The sequence below is a fragment of the Coregonus lavaretus genome, assembly GCF_964263955.1.
Source record: "Coregonus lavaretus genome assembly, chromosome: 25".
NCBI classification, from domain to species: Eukaryota; Metazoa; Chordata; class Actinopteri; order Salmoniformes; family Salmonidae; genus Coregonus; species Coregonus lavaretus.
This window is the reverse complement of record NC_140012.1, coordinates 31,284,734-31,300,850: the sequence shown is the minus strand read 5'-3', so window position 1 is coordinate 31,300,850 and position 16,117 is coordinate 31,284,734. Positions and strand designations below refer to the sequence as shown.

Genomic DNA, 16,117 nt, shown 5'->3' with positions numbered 1-16,117 from the left:
TCAGCTGAAGTTGTCTCCTGGCAGCCTCTTCTGGCCTAGTCATTATCGCACCTTCCTCTACACTTCATTATGACAATGTGATTTATTTATTTTTTAACAATAAACAAAATGAAGCATGGACTGCATGAGGGGACTGTGCTTTACATTTACATTTTAGTCATTTAGCAGACACTCTTATCCAGAGCGACTTACAGTTAGTGAGTGCATACATTTTCATACTGTAAAGTGAAGTAATTATCTTGTTTTATTTTTATTAAGCAAGGGCAATTTTCTGTTCTCTGAAATCATAAAAGGAGCAATTTACATAAATGCTGCCATAGGTTGAAAGCTATTTCTGTTATATGTAATAAAAAAAAAAGCATATGATCATTTTGTCCCCTACTGCCAATTACCAATTGCCTTAGGGTTGGATTCAATCCGTACCTTGGAAGATCTGCGTTAAAATGTAAAGACAATTTCCGATCGAGCCAACATCTGCAGCATTTACCGTGAACGCAGTCTCCGCAATGCTGGAACATTGCCTTTAAATTTAAAATCAAGCGTTTAACGTGGATCTTCTCCCCCCAGAACCTAATCGAGCATCTGACATACACTACCAGTCAAAAGTTTGGACACACCTACTCATTCAAGGGTTTTTCTTTATTTGTACAAAAAAAAAATACATTGTAGAATAATTGTGAAGACATCAAAACTATGAAATAACACATATGGAATCATGTAGTAACCAAAAAAGTGTTAAACAAATCAAAATATATTTTATATTTGAGATTCTTCAAAGTAGCCACCCTTTGCCTTTGACAGCTTTGCACACTCTTGGCATTCTCTCAACCAGCTTCATGAGGTAGTCACCTGGAATGCATTTCAATTAACAGGTGTGCCTTCTTGAAAGTTAATTTGTGGAATTCCTTTCCTTAATGCGTTTGAGCCAACCAGTTGTGTTGTGACAAGGTAGGGGAGGTATACAGAAGATAGCCCTATTTGGTAAAAGACCAAGGCCATATTATGTCAAGAACAGCTCAACTAAGCAAAGAGAAACGGCAGTCCATCATTACTTTAAGACATGAAGGTCAGTCAATACGGAACATTTCAATAACTTTGGAAGTTTCTTCAAGTGCAGTCGCAAAAACCATCAAGCGCTATGATGAAACTGGCTCTCATGAGGACCGCCACAGGAATGGAAGACCCAGAGGTACCTCTGCTGCAGAGGACAAGTTCATTAGAGTTCCTCAGAAATTGCAGCCCAAATAAATGCTTCACAGAGTTCAAGTCACATACACATCTCAACATCAACTGTTCAGAGGGGACTGTGTGAATCAGGCCGTCATGGTCTAATTGCTGCAAAGAAACCACTACTAAAGGCCACCAATAAGAAGAAGAGACCTGCTTGGGCCAAGAAACACGAGCAATGGACATTAGACCGGTGGAAATGTGTCCTTTGGTCTGGAGTCCAAATTGGAGATTTTTGGTTCCAACTGCCGTGTCTTTGTGAGACGCGGTGTGGGTGAACGGATTATCTCCACATGTGTAGTTCCCACCGTAAAGCATGGAGGAGGAGGTGTTATGGTGTGGGGGTGCTTTGCTGGTGACACTGTCTGTGATTTATTTAGAATTCAAGGCACACTTAACCAGCATGGCTACCACAGCATTCTGCAGCGATACGCCATCCCATCTGGTTTGGGCTTAGTGGGACTATAATTTGTTTTTCAACAGGAATATGACCCAACACACCTTCAGGCTGTGTAAGGGCTATTTTACAAAGAAGGAGTGTGATGGAGTGCTGCATCAGATAATAAATAAATAAATAAAATAAAAATCAGATGACCTGGCCTCAACAATCCCCCGAAGAATCAAATATAAAATATATTTGGATTTGTTTAACACTTTTTTGGTTACTACATGATTCCATATGTGTTATTTCATAGTTGTGATGTCTTCACTATTATTCTACAATGTAGAAAATAGTAAAAAAAAAAAAAATTGAATGAGTAGGTGTGTCCAAACTTTTGACTGGTATTGTAATTATGCAAGATTTTAGTTATTTGTGTGACTGAGTGACTTCGACAAATGGTGGAGGAAAAATAATTTCACAGAAAACATAATAATCGTAATGCCGAAAAGGCGAGAGAGACCGTGCTGTAATTCCCCCCTTCCTTCCCCTTCTTCCATAATCAGCTGCGGTACTAAAGACCATAACATGACAGCTAAATACTCAAACATTATTTTTTAAATAAACTCAACCATATTCAATTCAAAAATAAAATAAACAAAACAAAACAAATTCAAGTTGTCCATTGATAAAAAATACAAATCTTAAATAAAAATCACATTGTAAGCCATAAAGGCCTCTATTAATCAAGGTTTTCATACATGGTGATTTTTTTCTTTTTTAGTCAAAACACATACCAGCAAAAACAAAAAAGGAATGCATCTTGGAAGACAAAGAGGAAAACTCAACCAATTGAAAGCCTAGGGGTTAGTGATCACAGCACAGTTGTTCAGTTTGCAGTTTCTCTCCACATTCTTCTATGATACATTATTGGCCATATTAATAAAACAATAGACCGACATTAAATCATGAACAATTACCTGCTAAGACATGTATCTTTCTATCCCATGTTTCACAGTCTTCTCTTATGAGAAGAGTTAACTTCCTACATCAAGATACACCATGGCTCAGTTTGCAATATAATCTCAAAACCACACCTGTTCCATGCAAAAAACAATTTGACTTTCTCATGTGGCTCTAGTGGTTAAAGATGGACCAATCATGTCACACTTTTTGAAGTTATGGCCCTCATACCTTTTCAATAGACTCACTATATCTAACCATCTCAGGATTAGTTCTACCAAACGACTACTCGTCCTCCTATCAAAGTCATACCACAGTCACTTTCTGAACTAGTAATGTACAGTATATTGTACTTCTCTCTTGCTCAACTTCCTCTTTTCCCTCTTATTGGACCCTGTCAACGACAGTGAATATAAGACAAATCATTCATCCTTTGGGAATGTGTAATCATCTAAGAAATGTCACTACATCTGCTTTGGTCTTTTTGGTCCACATCACTACATTCACTCTCAAACTCTTCTCATCCCTTCACAGACAGGATATCTCTCGCTACAAAATATGTTTGTCTTCTGCTCTGACATTAGCATGATAGGCTACGTGCTCCTTGCTTTGCAAACCACTGGTGGAATATACTGAACACTGAACCTAAATAATATCACAATCAAACATCTGCAATGGAACTTGAATGTAACCAGGAAATCAGGAATGTGTGAACTCTGATTGTCCTTTCAATGGATAATCGTAGGTCACATTGATGCTAAGCAAGGCTAACTAATGACTAGTGGATTGGACTTGTGCCTTAGTGGTTCCCCTAGGAACTCAGTCGGGCTATCAACTTTTGAAAGTTGTAATAGTAGAATGCACAAGGTGCAATTTCAAAATTGGGTAGTACATCAGCAGTTCCTCTTGTCATTGAAGACCTTAGAGAGCTATTTATAACTTGTCAGAAATGTCCAGATCAACTAGTCCATGTCAGCTAATGTTTTTTTAGCTAGGTTTTTTAGCCCATTGACTTTGTTGAAATGTTTGAGTCACTCAGATATGACATGAACACACATAAGACATGGCAGAATGTGTAGAATTGAAGGAAAATGGCTTTAAAATTGCAAAAATATATATAGTTATACAGAATGGTGTGTTATGTACCATTGAATGCTATGGCTCTTCATCCACAGAGCTAAAGTTACTGAATGTTGTACACTTTTATAATAAATCAAATGATGCCAGTCAGCACAGAGTAGGTGGCTGACTTGACTATCACTTGAAGATTCCTATGCTGACTGTGGTACACTGCAATAAAATTATGACCCCCAAAAATGATTGGTCATTGACTATCAGTTATGGTAATACAACACCATAATGTTAAGGAAACTACATTGTAAGTAGCATTGAAGGCTGTTACAAGATCCCAAAGTAGTCAGCCACAACAGTAAGTTCATTATACAGTGTGACCAGACACAGAGTCTACAGTGTATATACCCTTGGAACATTGGTCACCGAGTCTATAATACTCATTACCAAACAAACAGTCTACAGTGTATCTACCCTGGGAACATTGGTCACCGAATCTATAATACTCATTACTTCCTTCAGTAATCTTTATAGCTATTCTCCATCTACTCCTATTCTTAAAATCTCTTGACTTTAAAACCTTACAGCCAATGAATATATTCCCTTTGTAAATGCTTAAATTATTCATTCCAATGTCTTATGTTTCTTGTTCTAGAAAGCAGAGGTAAAGAAAAAGGCCTAAATGTGCAGTGTGTTATTAAGCAATTAAAATGTAGTCAAATCCAGGAAGCTTGTTCTGTGCCATTCTCATGTATTTACATGTATTACAGGAATGCTCAGATGCTAGAAGACAACAGTAGCTTCATACCAGTTGGAAAGGGAGTTGAAGCTTATACAGCCCTTATATACTGCATGTGGAGAAGAGAACTTAAAGGTTTAATACCACATCCAAGGTTAGATGCCTCTGAAATGTAAAAGTCTTATGGAAAATGTTGAATAATAATACCTTAGTACTGATAGAACTATTTAATATGCCACCTATATATATATATATATATATATATATATATATATATATATATATATATATATATATATATATATATATCACCTCTGTCTTCTTCATTGTCCTCATATTTTGGTAAGAGAACAAACAAACAAAAACAAACAAAAAATCATAAAAATTAGAGCAAAAACTAAACGACAACATGAAGGCTTTGCTTCTACATTCTTAAGCCATTATTCGAGGTGCCTTTTTCATCCAGAACAAAAGACTGGACATTACTCCTAATCATATAACAACAACAGTTATACAAAAAAAGAACAAATAAATAAAAGCGGAAGCCATTGCTGTGGTCCAAATCAAACAATGCCAATACCTCCTTCTTACTTGTCCCTATTGAATCATAGTTATACAGTATGTCCCCCTGGTCAGATAATTCAAATTCATTCAGCCTTCTCACAGGTTTAGCCCCACCCCCAAACCCCATTAGCCACTCCCCTTACAGGATCACTAGACAGTAAACAGCCACCATTTTGCATTTCTCATTCACATTTATAAATTTGAGTTTTTTAATGCTTTTATTTTCTAGCGATGATATGTCTGAAATAAAGCTTTACATAATTTCAGTTGTGGGAAGCATCTACCTTCAGCCAGATAAAATTGGATGAAATTCTGACCCTAACACACACACACACACTTAGAATGCTCTTCCTCTCATCCTCACTGTTAGACAGGTTGAGGTGAGCCTTGCTTTCTGACAGCTAACACACAGCTCGGATTCACAGGAGTTTACAGCCAACAGTGCTGTGCCTTTAGGCCCTCTTAAAACCTCTACACACAGTACACAAAAATGTACTCCCATTCATACATAACATTGGCAGAGCAACATCCCAAAGCGTTCACACTATTCGAATGACTGATTTCACAGGAGAGAGGAGAAAGTAAAAATCACAGCTTATCAACAAATAGCAGACGAGACGGGAGCGTTTTACTTTTGCACACCTTAAATAAGTGATAATAATATTACGTAACAGTTAGTAGAATATCTGAGACTACAGTCATAGTGTCCATGAGAAGTAGTGGAGGTGGTTTGTATAGTTAGCGCCTGTAGCTTGACCTGCAGAGTAAAGCTAGCAGTACCGGTGACCTATATACTGAGTTGAAGACAGATTGATCTCTGTGTAGCCTGAGTGAACCGTTTTCTGGCAGTTTTTGACTTCTGAAAGCAAAAATCTCTAATCCTACAGTATAACTTATTTCTATACACGCAACACAGATGTTAGATAACCAAACGATAACGTGTAAACCCAAATGTCATCAAGAGAAGAATGAGAGCTGTTAAAAGGACCGTTGCAGATTATGACACAGCAAACAAGTGGAGAATCTCCTGTGAATCGAGTTATAGTATACTGTCCTATGTGAAATGAGAATGCTAAAGACAGCAGCTCTCCCTACCAGGAATGTCAACCTCCTACAGTAGATAGTACTGGATCTCAGCTAGAAGTCAATGACCAAGGGAACTAAAGACACACCACACAACACAACAAACCCGTTTGCCCTCTTGAGTCAGTTTCAAGGCTTTAAAGGAGCATTCTATAAGAAATCAACCATAAGAAATGCACCTTTAACTGTTGGGAAATACCAACAGGGCTGAACTTCTGTCTGACCACACATGCAAAATCCTCATGAAAAAACAGACACATAAAACGTACAGAGATGGATCTCCATGCTCACTATGGAATGACCCAAATGGAGAGAGGAGGGGTTAGCTCAGGCTAGGTTGGTTTTATACTGTAACCTTCCACTGGTGGTGATGGTGACGCAGTACAGTCTGGATACAGCGCTCATTCTCTCCCACTGGCCGAGTAGGAGAACTGCGGGAAGTGTGGTCTGCGCTCGTTGTCCATGCAATCCATCCCGTCTTCATCAACTGGGAGGGACAATCAGGACATTACTTACTTCAATCATGCAATTCAACCTTTTTACAGTGATTCTATTTAAACCTCTCTGATGCTTAATTGAGCATGTTTAAGACCTAGATGCATTTACATCAAGCGTTAACTGGCAATAGCTGACACCCTCATAGTTGATGTTTTGGCGCTGTCGGAGGTGGAACTGTGCTGGAGCTGTCAAATCGGTGAGCAGCTGCTCTTGGGATCATTGTCACGAAGCCACACCCGTCCCACTCGAGTTAGAAGTTAGCCTTGGTTTCTCAAATGACTGCCTCGCCTGGTTCACCAACTACTTCTCAGATAGAGTTCAGTGTGTCAAATCGGAGGGCCTGTTGTCTGGACCTATGGCAGTCTCTATGGGGGTGCCACAGGGTTCAATTCTTGGGCCGACACTTTTCTCCGTGTATATCAATGATGTCGCTCTTGCTGCTGGTGACTCTCAGATCCACCTCTACGCAGACGACACCATTTTGTATACATCTGGCCCTTCATTGGACACTGTGTTAACAAACCTCCAAACGAGCTTCAATGCCATACAACACTCCTTCAGTAGCCTCCAACTGCTCTTAAACACTAGTAAAACTAAATGCATGCTTTTCAATCGAACGCTGCTGGCACCCGCCCACCCGACTAGAATCACCACTCTCGACGGGTCTGACCTAGAGTATGTGGACAACTACAAATACCTAGGTGTCTGGTTAGACTGTAAACTCTCCTTCCAGACTCACATAAAGAATCTCCAATCCAAAGTTAAATCTAGAATCGGCTTCCTATTTCGCAACAAAGCCTCCTTCACTCATGCTGCCAAACATGCCCTCGTAAAACTGACTATCCTACCGATCCTTGACTAGGCGATGTCATTTACAAAATAGCCTCCAACACTCTACTCAGCAAATTGGATGTAGTCTATCACAGTGCCATCCGTTTTGTCTCCAAAGCCCCATACACTACCCACCACTGTGACCTGTACGCTCTTGTTGGCTGGTCCTCACTACATGTTCGTCGTCAAACCCACTGGCTCCAGGCCATCTATAAATCACTGCTAGGCAAATCCCCGCCTTATCTTAGCTCATTGGTCACCATAGCAGCACCCACCCGTAGTCTGCGCTCCAGCAGGTATATCTCACTGGTCATTCCCAAAGCCAACACCTCCTTTGGCCGCCATTCCTTCCAGTTCTCTGCTGCCAATGACTGGAACGAATTGCAAAAATCTCTGAAGCTGGAGACTCTTATCTCCCTCAATAACTTTAAGCATCAGTTGTCAGAGCACCTTACCGATCACTGCACCTGTACACAGCCCATCTGAAATTAGCCCACCCAACTACCTCATCCCTATATTGTTATTTATTTTGCTCTTTTGCACCCCAGTATCTATATTTGCACATAATCTCTTGCACATCTAGCATTCCAGTGTTAATACTAATTGTAATTATTTTGCACTATAGCCTATTTATTGCCTTACCTCCATAACTTGCTACATTTGCACACACTGTATATATATTTTCTGTTGTATTTTTGACTTTGTTTTTTACCCCATATGTAACTCTGTGTTGTTTTTATTGCACTGCTTTGCTTTATCTTGGCCAGGTCGCAGTTGTAAATGAGAACCTGTTCTCAACTGGCTTACCTGGTTAAATAAAGGTGAAATAAATAAAAAATAATAATAAAGAAGTTCAGAACGAGAAAGTGTAGACTATATAAAAATAATGATGCTGAAATTGAAAATCACTAAACAAAATAATGAGGATTTCTATCAGCCTAATCGAGGTGTAGATTACATCACATTCCAGTGTTCCAACTTGTAAACGACCCACTGGGCACACCGCGTCATTTCAACGTGGATTATTGGGTAATATTTGGTTGAGACGTTGATCAATGAGATAACAACCTACACTGAGTATACCAAACATTAGGAACACCTTCCTATTATTGAGTTGATGCACCTGAGCTCAATTTCGAGTCTCATAGCAAAGGGTCTGAATACTTATGTAAATAAGGTATTTCAGTTTTTTATTTTTTATACATTTGCAAAAAGAAACAATTTAATCAATTTTAGAATAAGGCTGTAATGTAACAGAATGTGGAAAAAGTCAAGGGGTCTGAATACTTTCCGAAAGCACTGTAAATATTTATTCTTGCCATTTACCCTCTGAATGGCACACATACACAATCCATGTCTCAATTGTTTCAAGGCTTAAAAATCCTTCTTTCACCTGTCTCCTCCCCTTCATCTACACTGATTGAAGTATAATTTTTGGTCGAATTCCAGGAGCCGCTTGTGAATTTGACAGCTCTAATGCAATTCCACATCCGATACCGCTAAAACAACCGCTATGCGGGTGTCGGCTAGCGTGGATCTGATAGAATCTAGCCCCAAAATAAGACATGATTGTCTAATATATGGAACAACATTGTTACACCACTTGCACATCTAACATAGCCTGAGTAAGGTGCCAAGTGACAGTGTCTCACCTTTTAAACATTAGCAAGAAAGAACATTAAGAAAAAGTTTCACTCACATTTTTCAGGGGGAGTTATTGTAATTGTCTGTGCCGTGAATTCTTCGTCAAAATACCTGGTATCTGTCTCTGACGACACCTGAGGTTTGAAGGGCGGTATCAGCTAGGTATGAGGGGAGAGAAACACACAGCACTTGTGTCACAGAGGTGTCGCAGCACACAGGCAGAACTGGAGGCCACGAGTTTACACCTCCCACAATGCATTTCACCTCCCTCTGCTACCAGGGTTGCATCATCTTAGGTGTGCACTGTGTCTGTGATGGTAAAGCACTGAAAGAGCAAGGATAACTTTCCTCTAACTAGACAGTGAGTTAGCAAACTATGATCAGGAATGCATACTGGTGAGGGGCAAAGGGCAGGAGTCCTGTAGGACTTCCTGTAGGATTCCCAACATGATTCTACAATATGAATGTGTACATATTATAGAACTGCCATTACAGGCATTACCTTCTTATCATAAACATCTTGCCAGTCGATTCCAGCAAAGAAACTATGTCGCATGATTTCTTTCGCATCATCTGGACCTCCTCCAAGTCTGTGAAAAGTAACAACGCCACAAATGATTTAAAAGGTTTGTCTACTGCTAAGACATTAGTGTTAAAGTACTTTGAATTTGATGTATAGATATCATTAACTTGAAGCTTTTTAAAGCTAGCAGGGTTGGGGTTAACTGAGTGGAAAACTGAATTGACCCCAACCCTGATAGTTAGGTTAAATATAACTAGTGTATAGTCACTTCCAATGGTATTATTGGATGGTGAGCAGTGCTCCTTGGAGTCTGGCTGTCCAGGGTGTGTATGGCTGGCCATGGTGTGTACAGTATGGCTGGCCTATACCTTTTGTTGGGGTCCTTTATGAGTAGTCCTGACAGCAGTGACTTGGCGTCTGACGACAGCGTGCGGGGGAACTTGATGTCCTCCATGAGGATGAGCTCAAACAGCTTCTCGTGGTCCTGGTTGTAGAAGGGCAGTCGACCGCACATCATCTCGTACATGACCACGCCCAGACCCCACCAGTCCACCGCCCTGCCGTAGTCATTGTCCTCCAGCACCTGGACAGACACACAGATCATGGAATGAGAATAATATTAATATGAACTGTATGGTCTCTCTATGGGACAGGCACTAACTCCTCAATTCAACATTGCAGTTCAGAGGAACAAACTACTGCAAACTGGTCCAATCACCCCTGCCAACAACACACACAAACACGAAGCACATCAACTTTGTTATTTCGCCAAGCGTTTTACATACAACCGACTTCTGACGCAAAGTCGGTTAACAAACGACCTGGTGGACATTTGACCCTTGCGAGTTTCCGTCTCCAGGTCCAGCTGGTTAACTATGACTAACACAAAGCCCTATTCCACGGTACAGTGTTCCTGTGACAGGAGAACCCAACAGCATCATGCAGTGGCATCACTACATAGACTCTGGGATGGGTGTCACTCTGCTGCTGCGTGCCACAGATGCCCCTGTTGGCCAAGCCAAGTGGCTGGCACTGGAGGCCCTACCTGGCACGGGCAGACAGGAAACGCTCCTGGATGGACATAGAGGGCCTCACCATCATGATGTGACACGCTGGTTCAAGGGCAGCCCCACCAGAGAGAGAGGTGGATACCTGGCTACTGGAAGCATGGGGCCAGAGGAGCCACGGCTGAATCAAAGCCTTCTATCTGGGCTGCCGTCCTAATACACAGACTCTACCTGCTCTTCTCCTTCCCCTTCTCTTACATCGTCTCAGGTGTGCTGCCGTTCACCTTGTTGAAAAAGCGAGGAAGGAAGAGAGATGGAGGGAGGACAGGCTCCATTTCAGACCGTCGCTGAGGAAAGGCCTAATTAATATGTCTAACTAATGACAAGTGGCGCTGGAGAGAGGCCAGTTAAGCATATGCTCTGAATCTCTAGAATAATAATGTATTTTCTCTCATCTTAATGGGAAGCAGAACCTGGACTTGTCGACGCAATGATCCTCCTCCACTGTCTTAGAGAGTAGTCCTTACCAGAAAATATCAACCAAAACATGACAACCTCCAAAAAGACATTCTGAATATCTGGGCCCATATTCATAAAGTGTCTCAGAGTAGTAGTGCTGATCTAGGATCAGTTTTGCCATTCAGATTATATTGAAGAAGACAAGGAGGACCTGATCCTACATCAGGTCCTCCTACTCTGAGTCGTTTTATGAATACAGGCCCTAATCACTAAGAATTCAGTTAGACTGAACTTTAAATGACTGAAACAAGTTACTGTGTGTTTGTACACTACATGTAATCCCAAAAGGCTGAGAATTATCAAACTAAATAACAATGGAAGCAAATTGCTAGTAATAACACGTATTGAGCTTATCAAGATGGGCAACCGGCTGAGAGAAACAGTGGTACAGTCGGAGATTAACTATTGATGGGTTTGAACATAATGCTGGAGGGATAACACTGGATTACCAAGTAAAAACCTGAGGAGGAATGCTACCATGCACACCAGATGGAATATCCGTCCCCTTTATCAAACCAAAAGTTAGGAGAAAAATAGTTCCATGTTTAATGCTGTTTCATCACCTAGGGCCAGAAGTGTGTGTTTGTGTGTTGTAGAGTGTGTGTGTGTGTGTGTGTGTGTGTGTGTGTGTGTGTGTGTGTGTGTGTGTGTGTGTGTGTGTACATATGCATATGTGTGTGCAGGGAGGGGCTGGGACTGGGAGTTTGTCCTGGGACTGTAGCAGAGCAGCTCGGGTGCAGGTGGGGATGCGATTAATGCACACAGAGCCAGTTGGGTCCCCCCTGTTCCAGAGCCACAGGCAGAGAGGCAGGCCTGGAGGGGAGGAACAGGCCCCGTTCGGACAGCCATGTGGCGGGGCTGCTGCTCCCAGGACTGACTGGGGCCCTTGGCAGGCTTGGCTGGGCAGGGACAGAGAGAGAGAGCCTTTGGCTCCACCAGCCCAGTTACCCAGCAGGGCACAGGGAACAAACACACAGCTCCGCCCGCCCAGCCTGCCCTAGCTTGTGTACACAAACATATAAATAAACATAATAGACTATATGTACATATACACACGCTCACATGGCGCTCACATGGCGCATAAATGTGCATTGAAACACTACAGCGTAAACTATTTAAAATATTTTTACTACCGTTATCAAATCATTTGGTTATATCTTCCCAAATGTTTTAACCTGCACATGTTTAAACCTTTAAACCATGCATTTGAAAATAAGACAAGATGTCACTGAGTTATCATTTCAATAAGGCTAAAGTAACCAAAACTAGAAGGAGAGTGTTTATACAAAATAAAATATTAACAAACAAAAAAATTTTACAAGGCAAATAAAATATATTTTACACATAAACAAAAAGAAAAATAATCTAAATGTCATTTTTATAACCCTAAAGCATTGGAATAGTTGAACTTGGTTTTTTCTCATCTTCTCTTCCCTCTTTTAAATCTCGGCTACTTTGCATCTCTGGAACTTGGCGCGGAGTATGTTCTGTTATTTTTACACCAGTGCGGCGGTATAGATTTCCAGGTTTCCCAGCCACCTTCTTCCAACCTCCCCCATCTGCCACCATCTGCCTCTATTTAGCATGTACTTTTTTGTGCAATCACATACTCTTGTGAAAAATAACTAACACTCAAATCATCTCCTGGCACAGCGGAGGGCCTTAGCAAAACAAAATCCACCGCCAAATTGTCCTCCATACTTTTTTAAGTGGGATCTATGCCCCCCTCTCCGCCCCCCCAACCCTCTATCCCTTGTCTTTCATTCCCACCTGACCCACAGTCCTCACTCCTCTGCACTTCATAAATATGTATTGTAGTAAAAACCTGAGAACATAACGTTGGTCATGTTTAAGCATTGGTTAAAGGAAAAAAACGGGTTTGCAATGTGGTAAGTTCAAATGTTTTTTTGTCATTTTTGGGCTCCCGAGTGGAGCAGCGGTCTAAGGCACTGCATCTCAGTGCTTGAGGCGTCACTACAGACCCCCTGGTTCGAATCCAGGCTGTATCACAACCGGCCATGATTGGGAGTCCCATAGGGCGGCGCACATTTGGCCCAGCGTCGTCCGGGTTTGGCCGGTGTAGGCCGTCATTGTAAATAAGAATTTGTTCTTAACTGACTTGCCTAGTTAAATAAAGGTTAAATAAAAGAAAAAAGAAAAAATTCTGAAAGTACACCAAATACTTGTTGAGTTGTAGCATACTGTACATCTACTTTACTGTTGTTAATGACCAGAATATAGCAGTTCATTATTGAACATTACAGTGACTACTTAAAGCTAGAATCTGCAGTACCCCGCCTATGTTTTGGTGAAAAGCTGAGAGATGGGAAAGATGTAACCATTCTAAAATTCATAGACAGAGCTATGGATGCTAGTACCCTCCATTATATAAAAATTACAGTTTTAACTAGGTTTTGAGTATTTGTTTACATTTACATTGTTTACAAACATTGGAGTAAAACAAGTCTATATATGTTGGGTTCCAATGGGGTGACAGTTCATGAGGCATTTATAAGTTGTATTGTTCAAGAATCAATTAGTATATATAATTAATTTATACGTCCAAAAATTGATGTAGCAACTAAGGATTCTAGCTTTAAATAAAGACAGAAGATAAAACCAATCAGCCAATGAGAAATCAGATCAGAACGGTGTTTGATATAACTAGATTCCTCAATTTCAATCTTACAACTTCACACATCCACTTTGTCAGCCTGGCGCCAGGGAAAGTGTCTCCTATAGAGCATGTGAGGGGGTTTACATTATGCTCACTGTGAGAGGCAGTGTGAGTCCCAATGGCGTCATTAGCTATGGGACTCTGCCATTAGGATGATGGAAACCTGCTGCCATAGCTGCAAGCATTATTTGGCAGATGAATCTCAAAGCCTTGGCCATAAATAGGCTACAGTATCTCAATAGACTGGTTGTTGTAGTCGGTTTATGATGTTTAGTTCTAAATCTAAGTGAACTGGGGTAAAAAACAATAATAATTGTAGACCACATACAATTGAGTTCTAATGCTCGGGTGAGTTTTGTACTGTATGTCAGGGGCTTGAAGGGGTGAATATACCGGACAGGTAATGTGGGTTTAGAGGGGACAGTGCTGTACCTCTGGAGCTAGGTACTCCGGCGTTCCACAGAAAGTCTTCATTGTAGCAGCATCTGTGATTCCTTCCTTGCAGAGCCCAAAGTCTGTGATTTTGACGTGTCCGTCTTTGTCTAGCATTAGGTTCTCCAGCTGCAGGGGAACAGGAGAGAGAAAACTACTTTGAAAGCACTCTGAAAGCACTGAAGGCAAAGCCAGTGTGTGGGCAGAACAATGCCACAAGGACAGACAAGCGCTGCAGTGCAACACAGTTAGAAAAACAGGCTTATAAAAGCCCAAGGATGTACTGCAAACTCAACGACACTGACAAACCATACTGTAATGCTGCGCTGCACAAGAGAAGGCAGTCTGTGATTGCCTCAAGTTTCTTTTATAATTTCAAGTACACAATACAATTTACACTCTGCCTCTACTCATGTCTCAGACAGTAAAATGTGTTGTGGAGACACTTCACTTTACAGGTAAGTTGAATAGTCTGACCAGAGTTACGTTTAATAACAAGGAGGAAAGTAAACGAGTCTCCTTCTTGTTCACAGTTCCTAGCAGACGAAGGGAAAGAAACCTCAAGCTCGTCAAGCCGTTCAACCTTTTAATTTTAATGGCAAACGTTTTTTTTCTTTTCATGTTTCTTGGCTCCTTTCAGGCGGGCTCGGTCCAAGGCTGTAAGCGAAACGCTGTGTCATCTTTCACAGTCGAGAGAGTTTTGATGTTTTCCAAAAAGCCCCTCTCTCCCAAAACTGAAAACTCTGGAGCTTTTAATACATTCCCCACATCCCGTGCCACTCGCATAGGATAAAGAGTCACGGGGGGGGGGGGGGGACAACAACTTCCCAAATATCTGATTGCTTTCCCGCTCTTTTTGTTTACCTTGAGATCCCGGTACACAATCTTGGCGGAGTGCAGGTAGTCCAGAGCGGAGACTATTTCGGCGCCGTAGAAGCGCGTGCGGTCCTCAGAGAACACCCGCTCTCTCGACAAATGGAAAAACAGCTGCAGGATAAACAGCAGGGACAGGATTGCAATAATTACTGATTTATTGGAGGAAATTAACACAACATAAACTGCCTCCCATCGCCATATTGAGATGATGGATGGTGGGGCTCTCAGAGGACGCCCGGCGAACTTAGACAGCAGCTGGCGCATCATCCCCGGCTCTCCACCGGGTAGCCGGCGCGGCCTGTTAAATCAGCCTTTTAATCAATACACCAATCTTGTTAAAGGCAGTCGGCACCGCTCATGGGCTAACATCCCATTAACGAGGCCGGTGCCCCTTTTCTGCAATCATCTTTTCATTTTTTAAAGAGTGCATGGGAATACCCTCTCCTCCATTCTCTCTCTCTCTCCCTGTCAGGCTCTCTGTCATTTCTCTGACATCCCTCTCCCCCCTCCTGTCTCCCTGCCCGAGCTCCTCTTGTACAAATTACCCAGGAGGACACGGGGCGGCACATCTTCCATTAATTGTTGAGGGAGGTTTGCATATGGCCGCTGGGGCAGTGCTAACGGCCTGCCTGATCAGCCTGACCAGCCTGACAGGTGGGGAGGAGAGGGGAGGTGGGGGGTAGAGGGGGGCTATGGGTGAGGACAGGTGGGCCTTCATCAGAGCACTGGCAGCTGTGAATGCAGCAGGCAGGTTTGTAAAGAGGAGGGAGGGGGGCAGGCAGACAGATCGGCCCACTAAGGTGAGGGGGTTCTGGGTTGGAGCTGGCTGGACTGACGGAGGGAGCAGGTGATGTTTAGACTGAGGGAATGAACGCAAGATTGCAAAGCATCCCGATTAAAAATGCCGGAAATCGAAATTTTAGCGAATCCAAACTCATTTCAGAATGTCATTTCGGTAATATCACCCATAGGTGTGTTCAAATGGACATAACTGGGAAAAGGTTTGGAATGGTGACAGGTAGAGACCCGTTTGCTGGCAGCGGAAAATATACAACTTTACCAGAGAGAAATACTGTGGGATCTA

At 41.9% G+C, this 16,117-nt stretch overlaps 1 protein-coding gene across 3 annotated transcripts in view; it reads right to left on the bottom strand.

Annotated features, from left to right (window-relative positions):
* Positions 1–6,331: 6,331 nt before the first annotated feature.
* The window catches only part of akt3a (v-akt murine thymoma viral oncogene homolog 3a), a 124,359-nt gene continuing 114,573 nt past the window's right edge, over positions 6,332–16,117 (bottom strand). For all 3 annotated transcript variants that reach the window (XM_084142194.1, XM_084142193.1, XM_084142195.1), the window contains exons 8-13: positions 15,022–15,144; positions 14,158–14,286; positions 9,891–10,105; positions 9,502–9,589; positions 9,055–9,157; positions 6,332–6,513 (exon numbers count right to left, since the gene is read on the bottom strand). In XM_084142194.1, coding sequence (XP_083998320.1) covers positions 6,428–6,513; positions 9,055–9,157; positions 9,502–9,589; positions 9,891–10,105; positions 14,158–14,286; positions 15,022–15,144 — 744 coding nt within the window. In that variant the 3' untranslated portion in view covers positions 6,332–6,427. The remainder of the gene's footprint in view (positions 6,514–9,054; positions 9,158–9,501; positions 9,590–9,890; positions 10,106–14,157; positions 14,287–15,021; positions 15,145–16,117) is intronic.